Raw genomic sequence first — 25,197 nt, forward strand, 5'->3', positions numbered from 1 at the left:
CAGCACTGCTCTGGTCTGGCATCCTCTGTAGTGAGGGCGGGCACTTCCATGTGTGAGGAATTAAAGATCTTTACACCTGCTGGACCAAGGTGGTCTCCAGGTCATGGCCGACCATGCTACTGCTTGTTTAAAGCCACAGATATGCCTGGAATTTTGGAAACCAAACCAAATCGGAATAATCTCAAAATCTGTTTCAAGCCATGGGGATTTTCCAGAGGTCTGCACGGATCCAAACAAAGATCAGGGACTTCTGGGTCAGTTACAGGGGAAAACAGAAAACTCTAAACAGGAAGGATACTTAGTTCTGATGAATCAGTCTGCAGTTATAATTTGTAACAAAGCTGTTGATTTTTAGAGTTGGTTTTTTTTCCCTAATATGGAATTCAGCAATCTGTTGCTAGATGTGTTTAAGTGTAAAAGGAAGTAACTTTTTACTATCACAATTTTGGACTGGAATAAAAATAAAATATATTTTGTTTTATATTACAGAATAGGCTTATCTAAATGAACTTCTCTATTTTATAATCCTGTAACAAACTTACCTTATTTCTGTCTTGTACAACCAACACCTTTCCAGTGCTTTCATCTAGAACAGCACCTGAAAAAGAGAAAGTGTTGAAAAAGAGAAAGTGTTGGACAACGTCATTCAATCCTAACAACCAAAATTTAACATGTTTTGATAAATTTAACATGTTTTAACATGTTTTGCTAATGTACAGTTAACAAGGTTTGTATGGATGAATCAAAGTGGTCTGCCAGTGGAAAATGGATGCACAATAAAATATCACAAAAAGGTTAAGTATCCCATAGAAAAATTCAAAGCTGGCAGTACCAAGATAAATAATTGCAGTTTTAAGTTCCAGATTAGACAAGAAATGAAAACGTGCTTGTGTTACTATCAGAACTAAAGAATGCAAGATCAAGAGGTTACCCAAACATTCTGGCAAAGCTGCTCACTTCAGCAGAGATGGGCCTGTAATCTTCCTCAAATAACAGAGAATTTTCCAGTGACTCTGGCTGAGAAGCCACCCTTAAGGGGGGGATGAATTTTTCTCCTGTGAAATTCATGACAAAGCCCCCACCTGCTGTAGTGAAGATTTGAGTGTTTTTTGGTTAACAACACACCAGGTTTAGTACTCTGTGCAGATAATGTTCAGCTGTGTGACTATCTCTGAGCTCGCACTACCCAGCTGACAACTCATGACAGGAACTGCACCATAACCTGAGTCAACTTCTTAATCAAAAAGTGTTGCTTCCAAGTGGAAAAGTGACACTGTCACTTGGTGAAAAAACCTGTCTGACTGAGAAGTGCAGCTTTTCCTTATGTCCTCATGCTCAGCCCATGACTTTCTCCCGCAGATTACAAGTTTTCCTACTTTCTGGAACCCACGTGCTTTCATGTTTAATTATGTCATACTTTAAAAATGTCCTTCCCTTAAAACAGGTATTTTTCTCAGATTTTAAAGAGTGCTGTGGTGAGCAGGATGAGTGCTGTGGTGCAGCTTACCAGGGTCTATTCCACATCAGTCATGCACAGCTTTTAAATTAGAGGTTAACAGTAACAAAATGCTCACGTCATTTTACAGCAGGAGGAGGAGGATACAGGCACATCTGTGATGACATGTGCATTTAAAATGCTATGGGGAACTATACCCACAGGAAGGAATTATTAGGGAGTGAGTGTCCAGCTAAAAACATCCTGTTTTTTAATAATACATGGCAGAGTTATGTGTAGGAGGATATTTCAAAGATGAAGTCTTTGAAAGTCTTCCTTCAAGATATGTCAAAGGACATGCTTTAAGAGGGTAGTCACATATCTGCCTTCCCGTGGCTTGTGACTTTATGATTTCATTCCTCCTGTAAATACTTAGCAGTGTCCAAGTTCAACTACTGTAATCATTAAAAGAGGCAATAAAAGGAAACAGGAGGAAGTTTGTGATTAGAGGATTTGTTTTCTAGAAAAGCCATTCCTCAGCCAAAGGCTTAGCTGAAACCAAGGACGGCTGGCGAAGGCAGCAAACTGCCATTTGAATCAAACAGAAAGTGTGTTTGCTCTCCTCTGTTTCCCTGAAATTGAAGCCTGTGAATGTAATTTTTGGTGGGTGAAATTCCCAGTGAGGTGATCAGAATTTCTGCTAGAGGATACCTAAATCCAGAGCAAGAAGGAAGAAAACACAGGAACAGGATTTGCTGCCTGGTCTCACGTTCCCTTGCTGGGCCACACCTGGTTGGCATCAGTGAGATTAGAGTTTGACTGCCCTGGATAGTGGCTCTTAAAACTCTCCCTCCTGCTACAAATGTGGTACCTGGAGCTTTAACTCATCCAATGCCAGGATGACTTTCTGGAAAGGTTTATACTTGAAACCCAACCAAGTAATCACTATTACAATACCATTTGGTTTTGAATGTTCTCTTTTGGGGAACAGGCAAGAAAAGCATTTAAACAATAAAAAGAATCCCTTAGATAACTCCAGATAATGAGTAATGGAGGAGAAATGGAGATATCCTTATCCTACCTATTTATGACTGATAGAAAAATGCATGCAGAGATGTTCAGTGTTGAGATGCACTTGTCAACCACAGAATAAGAGCAGACACCACTGCTTGCACTGTAAGCAACAGCAGACAGGAGAAGGTATTTGTTAAACAATTTGGGAACTACTTTTAAGTCACTTTTCATAAGTGGCTTATCAAACCTATCCATCTCCACCTCCCTGTGCAGTTTCACAGTCGTGCAGCTGCTCAGTTTAGATTTCTTTAAGTACTAGGACTGGCTGATGATCCTATATGTGTGTAGGCTCTCCTTCCTGGAGTCCTTCAACTCCAAGGACTTTATTTTAACAAGTGGATTAAGGTGGTAGCAATGCAAATAACAGCTATGTTGTAAGGCTTGTAGACTTTGTGAGGGGGAAGAAAATGCCTTTCACATTTCTTCCTCTCCTTTTACTTTCCTTCCTCAGCTTGTCCTCTCATGCCATTGTTGCACACTTACAAACAGGTCATATTTACAATCATGTCACTTTCTGGATATGCTGCATATTTACAAACATGTCACTTTCTGGATGGCAGGCCACATCCTCCTCGGAGGTGGAGCATTTTGGAAATGCTTTTTAAAAACACGTTAATCACTTCATACACCAGAGACTCCTCTGTATCTTTACACATGTGGAAAATCCTGCCGCCTACAAACGGATGTAGTAACTTAGCTGGAAGACACATCACACATTCCACTATTTCTGAACAATAATGGCCAAGCCCAATGAGTAACATTTGCTACTCTCTGCTTGGCCACTCTGATCCAGTCTGGTAAAACATGACCTGACCCTGCTTATTCACACCTTTGTCATCACTTGGCTGCATGGTCCTGAGGCACAAGCCCTGGCTGTGCTGCGTTTGCTGCGTGGGAAACTCCAGACAAGAGGAAAACCAGCTGCTGGTCTACTTGGCAATGAGACTCACTACCTGTTCCCTGTTCCTGTGTTGGCTCCCAGCTGGCCAGCCAACCACTCTCCACATCTCTGCTTTCCATTTCAGGATGCTCACAGGACTGACTCCTGCATTTCACAGCTTTGAGATGGAGACTCTCACCAGAAAATTGTTTTTATTTACTGCAGACACGTTCTAAAATACTTTCTGGTTAGGGAATAAAGAAAGCCTTGTGTTTGACCCCTTCCCCAATATCCATATTTAAATACTTTAATATTTCAAGAAAATGAATTAAAAATAGAATGGACCCTTTCCACTACCCCAGGTCTCCCTCCTAAAGTAGAAAGATAATGGAATAAATGTACCAGGTGGTATCTACCTGCTTAGTGTATTTTTGGGATGTGTTCCAGATCCACTGAGAGTTAATAGAACAAAGGACAAAATAACCCCACATAGCAGTCATTATTTCACTTGTTTACCTGCCTAGAACGCCTTCTTGAAGTATTTATGTCCTTTAAAGAAAATCCCAATAATGACTAAAAGTGTACACGTTCGAAAAATGGTAGCAAACAACACATACATTGTATGTTGTGCAATTTTAAAATCCATACAAGAAATTATGAAATCTGTATACCTGCACTTACCAAAGTTTTCTTTAATGTTTTTTTCCTACTTGCAGAGTGCAAAGTGTTTTGAAGCACAGCTGCAAATTATGCTCTGAAAATGTATTTTTCAATATTTGTGAGTCTTTCAGAGTTATGATTTTTCTAATAGCTCTTTCTGATGCCCGCCAGGGTCCCAACTCATCTTTTATGTGATTTCCTTTCAAGCAGCACCTTCAGCTGTGCAAGTTCTATTCAGAAAACCTCTCTTTCACTTAGGTTTCCTCACAAGGAACAACCCAGTGCTTTCGCGAGGAGAATGCACTGTCCTGCTCCAGTTTAATGCCACATATTTTAATGGTGAGGTTTCCATACCTCAGGAAAACATGCTCCAACATGTCCATTGACAAACTCCAAGGCCGCCTTCGTCATCCACCCTGCCCTCTGCTGGCCTGGGAACTGAAGACTCCCACTACTGATGGCAGCAGCACGGTTTTGTAATTCAAGGGGTTTTCACCCCAAGCTTCCTTACACAGAACAAACCATCTTTTGTGAGTTCTTCCTAACTAGATTTTTCAAATTGCTGTTTATGGGCCTTAACACCACTTGGTGGAGAAATAACAACCCACAGAGCCCCTGCAAGCCAAGGACAAACAAGTCAGGGCTGCAACTGGAGAGATGTGCTCTCCCCAGCCTCGTAATTTCTGTGAGTTAATGTAACCCTTAACCAGTACATGAGGGGTCCCAACCAATCTCCAATTACAGGTAAATGAGTGATGGGATAGGTAATGGCTTATCTGTGGAACTCTGCTGAGTGAGAGAACATAACCACTGGAATTTGGTGAAGCTAACTTCAAGATGACTGTATTTTTGGCTCATCCTCAGTCCCTTGTCCTGTGCTATATGAAAAAAGAAAAAAGGGGAAACTGTCTTGTCTAGCTCCTCGGAAATTTTCTGTTATGGAACAACTTTCTAGCTGTGGTTGTGGGAGGTCTAGATGGATAAGAGTATGGTGTTTGAGGTTTTTTTGTAAAATATATGTTTGGATTAAACATTTCTAGGCACAGCTTAGATCAGCTTTCAGACCATTGCCACTGAGGCTAATAGTTGCTTTAGCTTCTGAACAATCCCTGTTGGGTCAAGTTTTCCCCATTTACAGACATTAACTTGGACATAGTTTGGAGAGATATACATATTAAGCACACAGAGCAGAGTAGCGCTTTTTTCTCTACACTGGTGGTTGCTTTTTCATTCCAAAATGCAGTAGCCAGCAGGTTTCCATGGGCTAATTGTACAGAGGAGCAATTCCTACTGAACGGGCTCCTAAGGGCTCCTTCAAGACTTTCTGTAGGTGTAACTACTCTTGTAACTCACCTGCAACCCCCAGCTGGTGTGTGGCGAACCCTGGCAGCCTGCTGGCCCCCTCTCCCAGCCACAGCGTCAGGGTGGACGAGCCCTGCTCAGCGTGGTGGAAAGCAAAGCCTTGGGAAGCCGCCACTGCCACAAGGCTGCTCTGGAGGATGGGGACATGGAGCCAGACAGCAACACGGCCTTCATCCCGCCACTGAGACACAGACTCTGCAAGAGAGGGAAGTGAGGAGGGTAAGGGACCCCTTGGCCCTTGATCTGTGTTGCTTTAAACTTTACCACACACTACAGCTGTTGGTAATGTGCAAAAATCTGTATTTTTACGTCATTTACCACAGGGTAAAACTATTGTTGTTGTGAGAAACTCACCGGCAGTTAGAGAGGCTGCCAGGTCAACATTTTATGTGGTACAACTGGGTGTTCACGTGCAAAATGACATTTAGGGTCTGCCATGAGAAACAGGAGAACTACTCTCTGGAGTGCTGTGTCCAGGTCTGGGCTCCTCAGTATAAGGAAGATAAGGAACTACTGGAGTGGGTCAAGTGGAGGCCACAAAAAGGATGAGGGATCTGGACCATGTCTCCGTGAGGAGAGACTGAGGGAGCTGGACCTGTTCAGTCTAGAGAAGATGAGTCTCAGATGGGACTTCATCATTCCATCCAAATACCTCTAAGGTGGGTGCCCAGAGAAGGATTTCAGACTCTTTTCAGTGGTACTTAGAGACGGGACAAGAAGCAATGACCACAAACAGAAACACCTGAAGTTTCACTTCAACACGAGGAAGAACAACTTCACACTGAGAGTGGCCGAGCACTGGATCAGGCTGCCCAGTGGGGGCGCGCAGCCTCCTTCTCTGGAGACATTCCAAACCCACCTGCTGTGGTTTGTCACTCCTGTGTCACCTGCTCCTGGCGATCGGACTGGATGATCTCTAGGGGTCCCTTCCAACCCTAACTATTTTACGGTGCTGTGAACGATCTGTTTTCCTCCTGCCAGCGCCCTTCACCTCCCGGCCGCGGCTCCGGCTCCGTGAGGGGAAGGCGGCGGCTGAGGGCGCCCCCTGGCGGGCCGCCCGCCGCCCCTCACACACCGCCCCCCGCCCGCCCCGGCACTCGGGACCCCCGCCCGGCACTTGCCCCGCAGCCACCGCCCGAAGGCGGCCCGCTCCAGCCGCGGGGAGCCGCGCAGCTCGCCCAGGTCCACGCTCACACCCCCGAACTTGTCCGTCCTCGCCCGCAGCCCAGCCAGGGCCGCCCAGCCCCTCGCCCTCCGCAGCCCCCGCCACGGGCCCGCCATGGCGCTGAGCGGGGCGGGGAGCGGCCGCCCCCGGGGCGGTGCCGGCCTCTGCTCCGGAACCGCTCCGCGCCGGCCGCCGGCAGCATGTCCGCCTCCTCTTCCAGAAGGAAGAGCAAGGGGCGCCCGGCCGCGGGTGGCAGCTCCCCGCGGGATGCTCCCCTCGGAGCTGCCGCGGGCGGGCCGCTGGTGCTGCGTGTCGCCGACGCCGTGGAGGCAGGTACGTCGTGAGGGAGGCGGGCACGGCCAGCCCCGGCCCCCCTGCCTCAGCCCGGCGCGCTGAGGGCGCCTCGTTTGAATCTGAGTCCCTGCCCAGCCGCTCTCCGGGCGGCTCAGGAACGCGGGACCGGGGGATTTCTCACTCCAGGCCCCCATGAAACCTACCCTTATCCCGGTGGAAGGGTGCTGGCGGTAGCGAAATCCCGGTGGAAGGGGCGGCAGCGGGGACCGGCCGTGTTGCCAGCCCCGCCGGCGGCACCGCCTCACGGGGGTCCGCGCGCTCCCCTCAGCGCGGGCGCCCTGAGGGCTGGCGAGGCCGTGCTGCCCGGGGAGCGCGGAAAGTGCCGGGGTTACTGAGGGGAAGGGTAGAAAAAATTAATTTTTTTTTTTTTTTTTCTCCCGAAAACTTAGGAGATGACAAAGTCCCGAAGATGCTCCGCCGAACGCTGGCGCAGCTGTCGCTGAGCAGCATGAAGTCTGCGGATCTTTGCATAGGGAGGCCGGCCCTGCTCACCTCTGCTGATGGGCGGCAGGAGGTGAGACCCTTTCTTGACCCTATAAGTGCTTTTCCCGTGCTGTTAGCCTGTTCCCGTTGTACTCAATGGAACCTGCATGGAGCATGCACTGAGAAAGATGGTGAGTGTGCTCTTCCGTGTTTTCTGCACTGTAGTTGCATCTGTATGTGTTGGAAAAAATCTATGCAGCTAGTTTTATTTTCCTATAAACTTATAAGTCATGTGTGAGTAAATGGGTTATATATTATGTCTTGCATAAGCACACACATCTGTTTTACTTGCAAGTAAAGTGTATAGTTATTTGCTCATCTTCTTTTCACTGATGCATAGCTTTTTCTAATCAGCATAGCGTATGCTTTTGAGTCATCTCCAGAATGTGTAGAGAGTCCTTGCGGAATTTTTTATCTGTAGGCAAAATATAACCCTATTAATTTTGAAAGTGTCTTAGATCAAACCTTAAGAGCTCAGTGCCCCTTGTCTTTTGCTCAGGGGAACCAGGTTTTAACCTAATCCTTCATATTAATCTTGACTGGAAATGAGAGGGGCAAGACCTGAACTGACAGGTGTTTGCTTTGAAAACTCTTCCTAGGTCTGTACTGCTTGGCCCACCACAGGCTTCCCAGGGGGGAAAATTGGGCTGGCTGAAACCACACAGAAGAACCTGAAAGTAAATCCAGGTGATGCCATCACTGTGCAGCCCGTGACTGGTGCAGTCATCCAGGCAGAGGAAGTCAATGTAAAGTTGAGGTATGGAACCTGTTATAACCTTATTGAGGTTTTTATTCAACCAGATCCCTTGAAAATGTTGTCATTCCCTTATTATTTCACAGAGTTGGCATTTGGATTGTTGTAGAGTCTGATTATAGTTATGTCCTAAATAAAGTTACTTTTGAAAGTGTGACTGTGATGTAAATAAACATCACAGTTCCCAGGCAGTCATTTGCAGCTTTTTTTTTCCATGAAGAAATTCCTCCTGATGTCCAGAGAGCCATAGTTTCATGTAACAAGCAAGAACATAAATTACTAAAAGCATACATTGAAGTTCTGTTGCTCAAGTACTTCCTGCATTTCTAGATGCTTTACAGGTGTTGTTCATTCTCTGCAAATTCAACATCTCTGGGTCGTGCTTGTATGCATAATTTAGCTTTTCCCCCACTTAAAAGAATCAGACCCCAACAACGCGTAGTTAACTATGTGTTTACTCATCAGGAAAGGCTCTGATCTATTAAGAAGTGTTCTCTAAATTATCTCAACACGCCTGTTTTCCATCAGGCTGCTTGCTTGATGGCTAAAATCGGGAAGCGGCTCTCATTGGTGGGCTTAGGGCTCCCCCCGTTGTTCACGCCTGGAGTTGCAGCGGCTGCGTCCGCTGTCCGTGCCCTTGGTGCCGCTGCTTTTCGGCCTGCAGGTGTGTGAGTGCTTGCACAAGTTCAGGGCTTCCCTCTGCAAAATGGGGGTGATGAAGTGACTCTTAGCTCTGAGTCAGTTAACTAAACACCTAGAAAATGCTTTGTTTCCAAGGGAAACCTTGGAGTGTTTTGATAGTGGATATGCAAGTGCTCAAGGCATTGCTTTAGTCAGTAAAAGTTGTGTATGTGTGTCTGCAAGGCTGAAAGAGACCTGCCTGATTTAAATTCTTCTCAGTACCTGTAGCAATGATTATCATGCCTGGACAGCTAAGATGCCTGCTCTGCCTATTTGTGACCCTAAGAAATTATAAATACAATTTAGGATTTTGTTAATTACAACATTTTGTTTGGCAAAACTAGATTAAATAGGTACACTTGTTGTGTTACTATGTATCTAATACCTTCAGGGTTAAGTCCAGATGATATGAAGACTGTGAAGTGCTGTGGACTGTAGTTTTGGTTTTAAGTGCCTGGAAAACCAATTTTTTTCCTTCCTACCACAGGGACAAAGATGCCACCGTTAATGCTGAGGAAATGTCTGTCTGTCTGCTGAGAAACCTTGGTATGAGTTTTGCTGCTTCTCTTTTGACAGTTCAATTTTTGTAGTTCTGGATACAAGAGCAAACATTTTTCTCTATGTTCTTAATCAAGGGCTTGTGGCAAAATTGGGGATGTTACTTTGTTCACACTTTGTTCAGGGATCTGTCTTGGGCTAACTAATTATGTTATGCTGCAAATATCCAATTTCATTAGTTGTGGTTCCATTTCTCCTGTCCATTACTTGTGTTGCTGGCTCAAGATAGTGTTCAGCACCCATTGACAGCCTTCAGGCTGATACTTTGGAGCACTCCAGAGTTTACTTGCACTGTGAGGAAAAGAGTGCACTGCTGCACGTTAATAACAAGTTAAAGGATCAACATTAACTTGAAATTCCAATCTCTGCATCCCTTTTTTTTATGTCGGTGGTAAAGAGATAAAGTTACTCTTCATTGGGTGGTAGGTGTACATAAGGAAGGCGAAAAAGCAAGGTAAAGTTATTAAAGGTAGTGAATACAAAGTTTTTACTTCTTACAATACAAATTCCAAAATCCTCTCTTTGTATGAAATTTAAAAAGATGAAATTAATCATGAGTTTAAGTGTAGGGAGATTACTGGATAAACATTTGTCAGTATCTTATGTAGAGTCTGCTTGTGCACAAAAGGATCATTCAAAGAACCTGAAATTACCTCCTAATTACCTTTTGTTATGTTCATTTATAGCACTTTCTAAGCTTCCTGATAAAGAAGTATTCTGATGCAAGAATATCTGAGTGTTAATTGCTGCCAAAGTAGATTGAAATAGCATCATCTTTGTCTTTTTTTTCTTCTTTAATCTTTTCACAGATGGTAAAATAGTCCTGCCAGGAAACCTCTTGGCTTTCACTTACTATGGCAAACTTTGCAACATCGTGGTGTTGAAAGTGAAGGGGACTGATGGCACAGAGCTGATTGCCCAGGGCAGCGCCATTCCTGGTGACTCCAATGAGCCAGACCATGAGAGGTCTGATTTGGAGAGCAGTGCCTTAGACTTGTCCTTGCAGCTGGGCAGGATGGACATTGGTGACAGTCCAGAGGTTGCCTCCATGAGCACCCCGAGCAAAGCCGTGGATCCAGGCTCACCAGTCACACCCAGTGCTCCAGACTCCGGGCACAGAGACAAAACCAGCAGGGGAGATGGTGCAGACCTCACCCAGGATCTGGAGCTGGCTGGGGAAGGCAGCACTGAGGGACTCCCACTAACTGGCAAAATCGGAGCAGTGAGCAATACAGATTGTTTTTACTTCATTTCTTCAAGAACTAAAATCAATTTTATTGAACCAAGGACCAGTGTAGCAGAGGATGGCGAGTGTCAGTCCCGGGTCACCTATGACATGATAGGAGGCTTAAGCAGCCAGCTCAGAACTATTAGAGAAACTGTTGAACTGCCCTTGAAGAAACCTGAACTGTTCAAGAGTTACGGTACGATGCCTGAGAGTTGGCTTTCTTCATTAACTTTCTTCTTTAATGTGACCTTTTTTTTTCTTATTTTTAAACACTAATTACTCCAGGATTATGCACTGAATTTTATGTAACTGATCTGGTAAATTTATGTGTCCAAACAATGTCAAACTGCTTTATAATTACACTGTGTGGATACTGTGAAGATGTTCTGGTTAGCCTGTGTGAAAAACAGTTGAGCAGGGAAGAAATGTGTGTCTGCACCAAAATTCAGGCATGCATGAGCAGAACTTATAGCAAATAGGACAGACTTCTGTACTTGGACACTTGAAAGGGGCAGTCGCTTGTGTTGTCATAAGATTTTGTGTTGGTAGACTCAGTTAATCATATCTTTTAAATGGAGAAGAACTCAGATTAATTCTTCTGCTTTTTTTTATCCCTGTGTGTTTCTGCAAAATTTTAAGGAGGTCTTTTGAGCTGTTTACTCAAACTGCTCAGTGTGTTCAGCATGGAATTGCAGTGTGGAATACCAGATACATTTACTGCTGCCATATATAAAGCTATAGCTATTATATATAAAAACTTGGAGGATTTTTGTGACTCTGTGCTCTGTATTTATCACAAATGGCTGTGTACCTTGTTGAGGTGTGCATTGCTGTGAGACAGGGCTCTTTTACCTATAAATATTTCTTTACTCTCTTGTCTTGGAGGCCCTTTATTTCTCTCTATGACCTCTTTCCCCACACACAGGGGAGGTGATTTCAGTGGGGACAGTTTCCATAGCACACAGGTGGCTGTTTCCTTGCTGTGATCCACAGGTGTCACCACACCACAGTGGGGTGGTGTGAGGCATCTCCATCACGACTGGTCCAGCTCAATTTGGTCCAACCCCAGCATCGCCACGTGGTTTTGTGGCAGCAGGGTTTGCTTCAGCATGAGTGTTCTTCATACCTAATCCCTGAAGCTTGAGCAGATTCTCTACTAATGACATGATGGATGATGATGTTTTCTCAGCAGTTACAATCCTTTAGCCCCCATCCAAACGTTGGGAGTCCTTGTCTGCTCATGGGCAGCGAGGCTGGAGCTGAGGTGAGCCTGTGGTTCCACAGCCCCTTGTATTGCCAGTGCCAGAAACACCACAGGAGGGAGCAGCGCATGCTTTAATGGGCTGGTGTGAAGGACCCTGTCTGTAGGGATGCTTTTATTTTTTTATCCTTGGTCAGAGGGCAGGTAATTTTTTCTTAGTTTTTCTTAATAGTTTATAAGATTTGGGCATGTGGCCTGCCCTTGAGGCATCATTCCCTGTCTGATTCCCAGTCCCACCTGATGTTTCTTTGGTTGTGTTTCACCAGTGTCTTTTGTGCTGGGGTCAGGCCTTTGTCAAACGTTTGTCTTTGCTTTTTGCTTTCTAATTTTTCAACTTCTGGTTTTGGATTTTGTGCCCATTTGATTTGGCTTTGCTGGTCTTAAACTTTCTTTGGTGGGCTTTTTTTGTGGGATCACAGTTGTGTTTCATGCAGTTTACCTGTATTTTCTGTCCAGCTTCAATTGTACACAGCAGTACCTTGGTCTTCCTTTCTTCCTTATGTTTCTGTCTCTTTGGCTCTTAACATGTGCCATTAAATAGGCAGATTCATCCTTTTAATGTGTGTTTTTCATTATCTTGCAAGCATACTTAAATCAAGCCTCACAGCATTTCTAGAACTTCTTGGAGTGTTGAAGAGAAGTGGTTTTCTGATGTGGGAAATTTGATATAATGACACTGTAAGAATTATGAATAACTTGAAATGTATTCATGGATGTTACCTACTCAGCTGAGTAATTTTCTTGAGAAAACACAGGGAAGATGATAATGAGCTGCTGAAAAATATAATGATTTAAATAGGTGCTTTTTAAACAGAGTCTTTTGGACTTTCAAAATAAAAGTGTGTATGTGTGTCCCTTTTAAGAGCGATCTTTTCCCTGAAAGCCTAATTCATCATAATGACATGTCTGTTAAATGCTGAGGTCAAGTTATTGTTGGTAGTAACAGGGACAGTGAAGTGTGCAAGTGCAGGCTGGGCCTGGCATTTATCACCAGTAACTTCTTTACTCTGTTTTTTCTGCATGTGCTTGTCCCAAGGGATCTCTCCTCCTCGAGGAGTGCTGCTCTATGGCCCTCCAGGAACTGGGAAGACCATGATTGCCAAGGCCATTGCAAACGAGGTTGGCGCTCATGTTACTGTCATTAACGGCCCTGAAATCATAAGCAAGTAAGTCCACCCACTTAATTTGCATTTATTCTGTAAATAAAGTGGCTCAAAATATACCCTGGCATTTCTTCATCCATTGTGGAGAGATGTAGTGTTTGCTGTGGGTTACCTGCCTGAAAGAATCAAAAACAAGTGGGAAAGGGTTATTTCAAGTAGGGCTTTTATTTCTTGTATTAAAAGAGGTTTATTGGATTTGGCCAGGAAATTTGTGTAAGGCGTGGACTGAATTAAAAGATGGGATTAAAGCTGCATCTGCAGTTGCCTGTAGGTTACTTCTGCAATTAGAAGATGAACTTGTTAAAGTGTGTTTTCAGTTAAGGTGACCCTGCACAGACTGATGTCTCCAGAGAGGTAATTTTTTGGTTGTAGGTAAAAAAATGTCGGTAAAATTGTTTCTAACACAGAAGAGAAGCAGTTCCCTTTATCTCTAATGTTTCTAACTTTGCCTGTGCCGCATTTCACCTTAATTTCTGGTCCTTGTGGAAATAAAGATTATTGTAGATTTGCCTGGACTTCAAGACTTTGAAAGTGTGCACTACGGCTTTTTGTAACTCACAAACAGTAATTTTCCAGGTTGCCTGGAAAAGACAAAAAACGCAAGATTTTTATTAAAATATTTTACTTCTCACAGGTTTTATGGGGAGTCTGAGTCGAGGTTACGTCAGATATTTGCTGAGGCTTCTCTCTGGTATGTTCCTTTGGAGAATTTTATTTGTGGTATCTGTTCCAGCCTTAGTGTTCTTAAAAGAAAAATGTTTCCAAGAAGCTTTGAATTGTGCCTTTTTTCATCCAGTGCTTTTTAGAATAAAAGAAATTTGTTCATGTACAACTTAGCTAGGAGGAAAGCAGTCAAATTTTAGGATGCTTCTTAAATCCTTTTGGACACTGCCCTTTTTTAAGGGATGTTAGGGACGGTGCAGAAGTGCTCGACCTGTGTTGTTAGTGCATTGTGTGCTTATTTCAACAGATGGAAGCATGAGCCAGAGTTTCACCAGGATCCAGATTTTCCTCTGGAGTAGGGTGGCATCTTGCCCAAATTTGTAAGACCTGGCTAAGGCAGGCTTTAGCCTTCCATGTGACCGGTGCTCATTGTACATTAGCAAAAGATTATTGCATGCTGAAGGTATTAGTTGTCTAATATATTATTAATTTTAGTTTTTTCTCTGAGGGGGATGCTTGTTAGTTTTTGTAGGAACTGGATGTTTTCCATGAACAGCTTTCCTCTGCCTTAGTGTTTTAAATCTTCCTGAGCACCCTAACATTTTTTCCCTTTATTTTTTTCCCCTCAGTCGCCCCTCAATTATATTTATAGATGAGTTGGATGCACTCTGTCCAAAGAGAGAAGGGGCTCAGAATGAAGTGGAAAAGAGAGTTGTTGCTTCACTGCTGACATTAATGGATGGCATTGGCTCAGTAAGTTGAATCTAATGGGGCAATTAATGTACATGGGGACTCCCTGAACAAAATAATATTGCTTCTACAGTGGAGCCAATTTGAGATGTATCACTTGTGGGGAAATGAAACAGACTTAGGTGAGACTTAGTAGAGTAATCTAGTGGTTTTTTTGGATGCTAAGCAGAGGATGTAGGAGAGGAATGTCTCCTGGAAACTGTTAGTTTAAAAGAAAGTAGGTTTCTTCCATTCACTGCCTTTCCTTTGCCTTCTACCCCTCTTGTAGTTTTGGAGATCAAACTGAAGTTTCAGTGGTAGCCCATCATTGAACTAAACCAGGTATTTTTAATTGCTCTGAAATCAAAGTCATCAGAATACCTCTGGTGATACATAGGCTACATGATTAAAGGCAACAGCAGCTATTTCGAGTGCCAGAGCAGTATGTAGGGCATAAACAAAAACCTGATAAAGATACAGTAAATTTAATTAAGTTGAGTAAATTATGGATTAAGCCCATAAAGTCTGGTAATCTCTCATCTATTGTTTTATGATTATTAGCAGGAAAGATGAAAGAACTCTGTCCAGAGTACGAAAATAAATTTCTTCTGTTTATGTAATCTGCAAGTTTCTCATTATTTTCCTGCATGGCAGTTTGAGTTGCCCAGTTTGGAGTTGTTCACAGGCAGAGCATATTTCCTGGTGGCAAAGGCTGATGGATATTCTTCCTGGAAAGAGTGCTTCATTTACAAGAGGAGAATGACATTACAGGGGACCTCCTAACTGATGGTGCCTCACTGTAAAAATGAAGAAGCAGAGCTTGAGGAAATTGGTTAGGATTTTTGACCTTGCTTTTCCTGCTGGACTTACAGGAAGCTTTATGACCTCCTCTCTCTCTTGGGTTTGATACCTGAACTGATTTGTTTCCCAACGGTGTTTATTCAAGGTCTGCTGATACTGTTTTGTTCTTGTGCCAACACTGCATTTTAGCTTAAGCACTTCTTTTTCTGTCCTTAGTTCTTAATTTCCTGATTTAGGAAAGGAGATTCTTGGGGATTAAAGTGGGAGTGCCTCTTGTATTATCTGTTTGACAATTAATTGTATTTTAGAAGTAATATTTTGTGCTGTTTGATGCCTTCAGGAAGGCAGTGAAGGGCAGCTGTTGGTCCTTGGGGCCACCAATCGCCCTCATGCCCTGGATGCAGCGCTGCGCAGGCCGGGGCGTTTCGATAAGGAGATAGAAATTGGAATTCCCAATGCCCAGGACCGTCTGGACATACTCCAGAAGCTTCTCAAGAAGGTTCCCCATTCGCTCACAGCAGAGCAGCTGGCACATCTGGCTGATAGTGCACATGGTTATGTGGGTGCAGACTTGGCAGCCTTGTGCAAGGAAGCAGGTAAGGCTTTGTTTATCTTATTTAGGGTATTATTTTACTGTTAGTCTCTTCATTAAAGAAAAAAAAATCCGCAGTCTGTACCAATAGCTTTTGAAACACTAAAGGTTTATTAATTTTTGTGCCAAAGAAAACACAGCCAAGCTCTTCCCAAGCAGATGGGAAAAATTCTTTGAATAATAATAACTTTTAACATGTGGTGTTAAGATCAATAACCCTGGGGAATCCTCCGTGCCTTTTCTAGGATCTTAGACAGCTTGCTCTCAGTTAACCAGTGGTTTTGGGAGTTAACTAACATCCCTGAGAGTTTTTCTACTCTCTAGACAGCCCCTTGCACACAAAAATCTTAAGTCGCTCTGTCTGCACAGCTTGTCTGCAGGTCCTTGTTCCCAGGATGTGGAGGCTGTGGGCCTCAGGGGTGTTTCCTGTATCCCCCTTCCATATTTTGTGCCTGTATTCCATTTTCCTGCAGATGAGGAGCTCCTGGCAGGGGCGAGGGTGCTGTGTGCACCTGGCTCAGGTTGTGCAGCAGAGCTGAGAGAGCTGCAGAGCACGCCCTGAGCTGGGGGCTGGAACATGGCCCTTGGCCTTGGGAACAGGCATAGCACTGAAGAATTATCCATGCCAAGGTTCAGTATGTTCCAGGGAACGCTTCAGCGTGAGTTCACTTCTGTTTTCATTGGATGAAATATTGCAAGTATGCTCTATCAGTTCCTGGGTTTTGCTAGAGTACGTCTGCACAGTTTGAGTGCTGGAACTGAAATTTGCCCACGAGCAGCCCTTTAAAACAGCTGAGTCAAAATCCGACTGTCCAGCCCTTCTTACACATATTTGCTCCCTTGTAGTTCACAAATAAGTTTGCTGCATGTGCTGGTTACTTTTGTTTCCTTTGGCACTGGGACAGCTTCCTCTGGCAGTGGCACAGAGCACGGATAATTCTTGCATCGGAACTGACTGTGAAGATGACAGATGTTTTATTAGGGGTGATGGCACCTGGAACAGCAAGGGCTTTGCTTGCCAGCTAGCAGAATTTTTAAGGGATAGTTCTCAAATAGGAATTTGTGGAGTTTTTATGGATCAAGAAGAAAAAAATATTTGAGATTATTCGTCTTCTAGTGCTTTCCTCTTGGCTTCAGTTGTGTTTTAAGCTCTATTTTTAGTTAGAAAACATAATTTTTTTCCTGCTTGTATATATTTGGTAATAAAAAAGATAAACTCCCTTTTTATTTTCCTTCCCCTGTGTTTTTGGAAGCCTGTCAGTCTGCCTGTGTCTCAGTGCTCAAATAGTAAGCACTTAACTAATGTAGTCTCAAATTCTCAGTGAGAAGTGTTGTGGTTTCAATTCCAAACATGACCCAGCTGAGGCTTTTACTTCTGCATGTGCAGATGGATTCATAATCCAGCTGCAAATAGATGATATTTACCCACTTCTTGAGGACCTCTTAGAAAATAAATCTGGAATGTTGTGCAGGTTGAGCATTGCATAGATAAAAACCTTCAGGCATCTAGCTGTGACTGGTTGCAGGACATGTTGTTATCCAGGAACTTTGCATCCAAAGCCAGTGGTGGGAATGAGGGGAGGAGGATGTCTCCTTCCTATTGCACTTCTTTCTTCAAGTTTGAATCCATGCTGTCAGATTTCCCTGCTGTTTGTTACCGTGGGGTGACCTCTGCTGGGGAAAATACAGTCCAGCACCGTTAACTCCTTGCAGCCCGCGTGAAGTTTTCCTCTTCAAGAAGTTGCACAAGCATGAGTCAGTCGAGCTGTTACATAAACTGAACTTAAGTTGCTCATCATTAAGGAACATTCTTAGTTGGAGTCTTTTTTTCTTTTTTTTCCCAGGTAACCACTTTATCTGTTTTTTATATTACATTTTCAACACCTTGTAAAATATTACTGCTTTCACTGGAGTTAAATTTAGCAAATACTTTTATAATATGCTGTTTCTCCTCAGCAGAGCAAGATTCCTTCATGTGGCAAATTTTGCAGTGTTTTGTCTAGTTTTTTGTGTTGTTCCAAGATGCATGGGCTCCTATTGCTTCACTTCAGAAACTCTGCTGTGGGCCAAGCTAGCTTGCTGTCCAGGAATGCTCTCTGAAATTCAGCCTAAGCTTCCCTTGTTTAGTTTTATCCCATTATTTCTATTTACATCCTTGTATAACACGTTTGCTCTCCCTCCTTAGTGTTTACACCCTTCAGATATCTCTATGCTGTTCTCATGTCCCCTACCTCCTCATTCATTACTGAGCCAAACTATAAATATTTAGCTCTTTTAATCTTTCCTCATAAATAAGTCCTTCCTGCCTTCCGAGAAATTGTGTTGATTTTTCTCTGAACTGCCTCCAGTTTGTCAATAACTTTTTTTGGTGATGTAGGCCTTAGAATTGAACATAACATTTCATATGTATGTATATTACATCATAAAACATGGTATAAACACGTAGGTAAGACGTCTAATGCACATTTCTAAATGTCCAAAATGCTTGGTATTAAGACAACATCTGAGTTAAGAATTCTTTCACAAATGTTAAGGTTATTTTTGCTACATTAGGACTTGATGTATATCTAAGTACAGGGGAAATGTGGAAACTAGCTTAGAAAAAGGATTTCAGAACTCAGGAATACATGTTCAGTTTTTGGCATAGGGTTGCTGTTGCTTGCTGATTGTATTTCTGTTGTGGTCTGTGGGAGACTCTTGAGTCCTGCATACCCCATTTATATCCTTAGGTTTGGGGCTGGAAAGACTGCAAGTTTGCAAGCTAAATATGTTTATATTCTTAATACAAAGTTTAGATCATTTTCCAGAGGACTCATCTTTCCTTATCTTTCTACTTCAACTCTGTTTTTTTAACACATGTATGGTGTATATACTGCTTACATAAACCAAGAGTGTAGTAATTAGTGACATGGTAAATGTACTGTTTGTAGGGCTTTTGCATCTCTAGTCAAGTTTCCTAAGATACTTCATTATAAAAGCTTTGATGTTTGCCTTCTATATAATTCTGAAAACCGTTTGTTAATGGGAAGTAAATAACCATTGTAGAATTAAACATATTCCAACTGGTTTTTTGGCAGAAGTTGTTTGTTCTCCAGTGCAAGATTTGCTCAGTGGTTCTGCTGGGGTCAGACAGTCAAGTTTCATGTTCTGGTCAGCAACTCTGCATTTCCATGGGAATTTTGAAGAAATTTTTGGGGCCTGTAATGTCCATTTTGTGTTGAATGTTTCTAGGCCCCCTTGACTATGGTGTGTACAGAATTGTGGTGTGGTGTATGCTGGGATGGGCAGGGAGAGGAAAAGAGGACAAGAAACTTGAGATTCTGTGCAGTGTGATCTGGACTTTCCCAAACAGGGTATTGTGTCCAAAACTCATGACACCTTTATATGGAGATGCTTATGATAATCAGCTAAAGCGGTTTTATTTTTATAAAGAAGATATGCTGAAGATCCAGTTCTAGCCTCTCACAAAAATGAAACCACAGAACTGATTTTTATAGGATATCTACATGTCCAGGGTTACAATATCTGTAGTACCTACACTGGAGAAATTAAGATTTGCTGTGATTCTCTACTGCTTAGCAAGATACTTGAGATGTCCACAGAAGTTAACAGCCAAATGTGATAAACCTGCAGATTCCATGCTGGGCACTGGGCCGCATCCTGGGTCAATCAGCTTGCAGTGGGCTGCTCCTGGTAGCCTCCTGAGGACTTGAGTACCATCCAAGGGATCCACACACAGAGAATCCTTGACAGGAAAAGGGCTGATTTATGTGTATAGCTGAGAAAGTCATATTCTTCAGGTTGGGAGAGGTCTACTGTATCCTAAATTATTTAGTAGACTGGTTTTTAGTGGGAACAGCTGCCTTCTGAATTGTTTTATCTTGAGGAGTGTATAGAAGATAGACTGCCATATCCTGGCTTATGATGTCAGTGTTTGTATGACCTTGAGATCTTGATGTTTCTCCTTTATTTAATTTGCCACGTGGTCTTTTATTAATTACCTAAAAAACTATAATGGTTTTAATTTATTGGCAAAGATAAGCACTGTACTTCTTTAGAAAAAAACCAAAACATATGAAATGTTAATTATGTAGCAGGGACATGAATGGTATAAACTGTACTGAATGTTAGAAGATGCTTAGCAACAAAGGTTTCCAAATATAGCAATTTATTATAAACTTATCCTTCTATGGCTGCCTGTAGGATTTCAAGAGGGTGAATATAAATATAGCTTGATTTCTTCAAGGAGTGGGTTCAGTCATATTGTTTACAGAGAAAGGAAGTATTTGCTTTGTGACTCTCAGAATTTATCTTGAACATCCTTGTTCACTACACATCATTTCAGTGTGCTGATATAAAACACTTGGGCTGTGATAAGATAGCATCGTGAGGAGAGGAAGAACAAATGGCTTTGTTTAAATAGTGGTCACTCCAGCAAGAACATTGATTTGCTTCCAGTAAGGATGCTGCAACCACTGAGACTTTGAAACTTCTGTGGAAGAGGCGCTGGTGACTTTGTTTTGCATCAGAAGTTTTTTAATTGCCTAAAAAAGGTATCACCCTGCTTAGCCTTTAGGATTAGAATGCTTTACTGCATTAGAATGGTTTGCTGGCTTGAGCTGTCTGTTACAAAATAACCTTAGAGAAATAAGAGATTGAGATGCATTTTTGACCAGTATGATTCAGCATGACTCTGCAGAATCTGTGGAGCCACTTTCAGAGGCGTGTGATAATGGTCAACAGAGTCAATTCTTGGTCAGCAATTGTGGGTCTTGTGCTCATAACTTTGAGTCCTGTTGTTTGGAGATCTTGTCTGTGCTGTTCATTTGCCCACTTATTCACCAGAATGCAGGGATAATTAATACAGGATGGAGAGGCTTTATGCTGTTTAATCCATAGCTCTGTATATTGATTTTATGTGGATATTAGATCTGTAAAGGTGTGATTTATTTATAAGCATACTGTACTTAGCTTTTTGTTGGAGCTGAGAAACTTCCTGCTGTATCTTCTACCTCCCAAAAAAGAGTTTCTGCCATCCACTTGCATTAAAAGTAACAATTAAAAACCAATAATCAACTGAAGGTCTGTCTCCTAGGATTTTTCTGGTTTTCCCTGTCATTGGTGGAGGAGTGAATTCCCCTGAAGCCCAGGAATGTCTCTTTGTTAGACCTGTGTGGCTTTTCCCCCCTCCAGCTCCTGCAGTTGCGGTAGCCTGGCCACCTGCAGGAAACATGAGCCGTGTGGGCTAATGTGATTAACAGTGAGGCTCTGTGCACCCCGAGGAGCAGCCCCTGACTGCTCTTTCAACCACACAAACGCTGCCTTCAATCCCTGCCTTCCCAGCCTCCTATCTCCCATCGAGCTCTTCCTTTCAGCTCAGGCACAGCCCTGATGAAACAGCCCAGTGTTAGGGCATCAAGAATATCCTGCCTTTCTTTAAGCCATAAAGATTCTGAACCTTTCCCAGCACTGTCTCCACCGGGTTCTGCTGGGGGTGTGCAACAAATGTAGATATTTTTCTTGGATTGTACTGCTAAATGTAGGAATGTGGGCTTGAGATGCTGTTGAAAATGCAGATTTTGACAGAGGCCGTTGATGACCAAGGCAGTGGGATTGTTTGTTTGGCAGGGTGGATTTTGGTTTGCTTTCTAATTAACTGACTACAGTTACAGATTTGAAAGGGGAAGCACTGCTTGACCTGCTATAATTATTTTATTCCCTTATGGAAAGTGACTGAAAATACCATGTCTGTGTTGTTATTTATTTATTAGTAGCAGGGACAAATACTGAAGCTATGCTTTTGCAAACAATCTGCTATTGCATTGTCTGAGTGCTGGTTCCCATGTGGCATTCAAAATGAGGTGGGAAAGGCTGCTTGCCTTTTTGTGAAAAGGTCATGTAGAAAATGTGGGAGTTTGGGGAATATTAATAACATATCTAGTCAGATGGTCAATATAAAAAAAGTGTTATGAAATTTTTGCAGAAAGGGCAGAATATTGGATTTTGAAATGCACTGAAAAGCACAGACACAATATAAAAGTCAAGATACAAATGAATTTTTGGACTAGGACAGCTAAGTTTTCTGGCACTGTGTTCCATCACTCTAATTTATGGTGTAAGGAGAGCAAGAAAATCCAATGCCCATCTTCAGTGCCCATCTTCAGTGTTGAGAGTGTTAAGTTGGTGCTGTGTCCTGTGGTGTTTCAGTTGGGTCCCAGGAGCAGAGGGTGTTTCTAAACCCAAGCAATTGGCTGAGCAGGTTAGGAGCACATGGGCCCTTGCTTGCACACACCCATGGCAAAGCAGTGTGGCTTTTTTGGCCTCTGTAGCCTGGGTGTTGGGATTGTTTCTTCCAGCAGCAGCTTGGAATAATGGCTTTTCTGTGGAAGTGGCTACAGGTGGCTGCTGCCTCTCTGAAGCAATGCCGGTGCATGCTGTGTTGGTTTTTGAAGTTAGTTTTTTCTTAAAGAAAATCTTTGCTCTTTTTTTGTTTATTTGTTTTGTAATAGTACTTGATTTTTGGTTTTGCACAAGGAACATTGCACTCACTGCAGTCAGGGCATGTGAACTTTTGGTTTTCATCATAACTAATTTTAAGTGTGTGTTTATCCAAAATCTGCAGATAATTGGATGATGGGATTGCTGACTTCATGCACATGATTGTGGGTTGAGTACTTAATAATCTGTTTAAAGCACATCCCATTCTGCCTTCTGATATTTATATAAGCAGGAAATAGGGATTATTTTTCACAAGAGTTGATCAATAACTGTAACTAATATTTTAAATGAACCTTCTTGGCAGATAAGTCACCATGTTCTTTCTTCTGCAACTTGAGTGGTATGAAAGAAATGATGTTACTCATGTGGGGCAATGCAGTCAGCAGTAGGCATTTGTATGTAGAATGATTGGTTACTGTTGGGGGGCACAACTTAAACATTTTCAGGTAAAGTTTTCATAAGTCTCCTGACTTTAATTTTTAGCTGTATCCCTTGCCAACATTACTAATTACAATTAGGCTGGGCAGTTAGCCATTAGCTGTTGCTTATTGTCTTTCTGCCCTTGCTGTTCTGGTAGCCTGGCAGTCCTTATTTTTCTCCTCACACACGTGTGACCACCCTTAGGTACATTTATGTCTGGGAGCAGGCTAGGAACAGGCAGTCTGGTATTCCTTGTTTCCCTCTGTTGTCACAGTGTCGGGATAAATGACGTGTGTGTGTGTACCTGACCTGGGAATAAACCATTTCCTCTACGAAAGAAGTTCTGAAAATGCAGTTCCTCCTTCCTTCCTTCCTTGCCCTCCCCTGTCACACCTCTCAGCAGCTCTCAGGCAGCTCCACAGACAAGTTCCAGCAAATGTTGGGGCTCTTCAGGAAGGACTATAAATCGTGGATATAATCCCTGTAGTAGGTTAGTGCTCAGGTTAGCCCAGTGAATTTGCAATGTTATGGTTACAAGGGATTTAAGGGCATTATCTTTCCTGTGCAAACAGTGCATGAAAGTTCTTCAGGGATTTTTCCCATGTAGCTCTGGCAGCTAAAGACAGATTGCAGAATATGGTTTTGAGAGCAAAAAGTCAAGGTTTCTGCTTCCTGACTTTTTTCCTAAATACAGTTTTATGTACGGGTTAAATTAAAAAAAAAATGTTTAAAATACATTTTTTAACTGACTTTAAGTTACATGAAATGCTCTTTCTATGCATAAACCTGTTAAATTTTGAAGTGTGATATGTAAAGATCTGGAAGTAGAGGAAGATGCCCCCTCCAGTGCCATAAGAAAGCTGGGGTCTTACCCATCCGTGCCCCTCTCTTGAGCATTCCACTGCCAGCCACGTGGTAGAGGATCACGTTGGATCTGACAGGGAGAAATGGTGTGTGTCTTCTGGGTTTGGCCAGAAGAATTTGGGAGGGAAATGCCAAATCAGCAGAGAAAGAAGAAACGTTTAGTTTTGTAAACAATCTTACAGGAAGATAACAATTTCTTTGAAGCTACTTAAAAATTCTGGTATTGGGATTCTGGTAGAGTAAGTCCAGACAGGATGGATTTGCACAAGGAATAGCTGATGGGCAGTAAAAGATGCATGATTAACCATTTTGTTGGGCTCAGTTTATTTCCTCAAGTGCTGTGTATATATTCTGTTTTGGAAACCTAAAGCATATATGTTGGTCATTCTGAGTGGCTGCTTCCTATTATTTACAGTGGTGTGTAATTATACACAGACTCTGACAAATAAGAGCAGTGTCGTGGGATCTATTTTTAGGCTTAGATATTTGTTATTATGACCTAATGTGCCAAAACTTAGCCAAGCTATGAGCAAGAAAATCTTAGAGGCAGACAATGCTGTCGACCTTGTGCACAGCCTGGTACCGAAGAAGGATCATCTGTACCAGGACAGGGCGTTCTGCTGCGTTTTTCCCCTCTGTCCACTTGGTTTCCTCTGTTCTAGACAGACAGGATGAGTTGGTGAGGTAGAGCACACAGTTGCTGGGCTGGAACAAACTGTTTATTTTCCATTGTTTGTAATCATCCATGCCTTATTATGCTGCTCTTTTTTTTTCCTTTTCCTTTTTATTTTATTTAATTTTTTTTTGTTTAAACCGGGGTTTTCCATTGCCACTTCACTGAGGATCAGTGTTGTTCACTATCCCTGTGCTCAAAATAGATATCTCATGCCTGTGTAAAGTCCCACTGATCCTTCAGCACTTCAGTGCTTCCTCCCCTCATGCAGGACTGGAATAAAACAGGGAAAACCCACTCGCCCATTTCTGAGCCCCCCCAGGCAGTGCCAAAAGGGTTATTGGAACTCATTAACCCTAAAGAATGGAGTAACATCTGAAAAGCAGCAAGCAGAGCTGAAACAAGTGCTGTGCTCAGAGCCAGTTCCCAGCAATGACATTACGCTCAACCCAAAACATTCCCATGTGGAAGACACCCAGGTGCCTGGTGTTTTCTGAGGTGTTCCTGTCTGTATCTGCATTATAACTTGTGTAGTGATGAACATGCCTTTGCTGTAGGGTTCTACATTATAACTTGTATCTGCATTATAACTTGTGTAGTGGTGAACATGCCTTTGCCTCTGCACTGCTTCTGGCAGCAGGGTTTGCGTCCTACCCTGCATTTCCTTACATTAAATCCATCTTTCAGCGTCTTGAGACAAGGATGTGTTTTCCTGCCTCTGGCAAGCCACTGGCTGTATCCTTCTCTTGTTACTGAGGCTCCCTCCCCCACCCCTCTTGTTAGAGGTCAATCTGAAGTGCAGGAAAGAATGATTATGATAACAGGAGGAAACAGGAAGAATCATGCTTTCTTTTTCAATCTGTTTTTTATTATTGTTTTAATGTAAAACATTGTTTCAA

At 42.8% G+C, this 25,197-nt stretch overlaps 2 protein-coding genes across 2 annotated transcripts in view; one reads left to right on the forward strand and one right to left on the reverse strand.

Moving 5' to 3' along the window:
- The window catches only part of NUDT6 (nudix hydrolase 6), a 14,339-nt gene extending 7,612 nt beyond the window's left edge, over positions 1 to 6,727 (reverse strand). Inside the window, exons 1-3 of the mRNA XM_059843747.1 lie at positions 6,533 to 6,727; positions 5,403 to 5,606; positions 543 to 598 (exon numbers count right to left, since the gene is read on the reverse strand). Coding sequence (XP_059699730.1) covers positions 543 to 598; positions 5,403 to 5,606; positions 6,533 to 6,692 — 420 coding nt within the window. The 5' untranslated portion in view covers positions 6,693 to 6,727. The remainder of the gene's footprint in view (positions 1 to 542; positions 599 to 5,402; positions 5,607 to 6,532) is intronic.
- The window catches only part of AFG2A (AFG2 AAA ATPase homolog A), a 162,465-nt gene continuing 143,943 nt past the window's right edge, over positions 6,676 to 25,197 (forward strand). The window contains 10 exon segments of the mRNA XM_059843742.1: positions 6,676 to 6,766; positions 6,769 to 6,909; positions 7,320 to 7,444; positions 8,013 to 8,170; positions 9,336 to 9,394; positions 10,216 to 10,830; positions 12,932 to 13,061; positions 13,693 to 13,749; positions 14,351 to 14,474; positions 15,592 to 15,847. Of these exon segments, the coding sequence (XP_059699725.1) occupies positions 6,691 to 6,766; positions 6,769 to 6,909; positions 7,320 to 7,444; positions 8,013 to 8,170; positions 9,336 to 9,394; positions 10,216 to 10,830; positions 12,932 to 13,061; positions 13,693 to 13,749; positions 14,351 to 14,474; positions 15,592 to 15,847 (1,741 nt within the window). The 5' untranslated portion in view covers positions 6,676 to 6,690.

This window comes from Haemorhous mexicanus, chromosome 4 (genome assembly GCF_027477595.1).
Source record: "Haemorhous mexicanus isolate bHaeMex1 chromosome 4, bHaeMex1.pri, whole genome shotgun sequence".
NCBI classification, from domain to species: Eukaryota; Metazoa; Chordata; class Aves; order Passeriformes; family Fringillidae; genus Haemorhous; species Haemorhous mexicanus.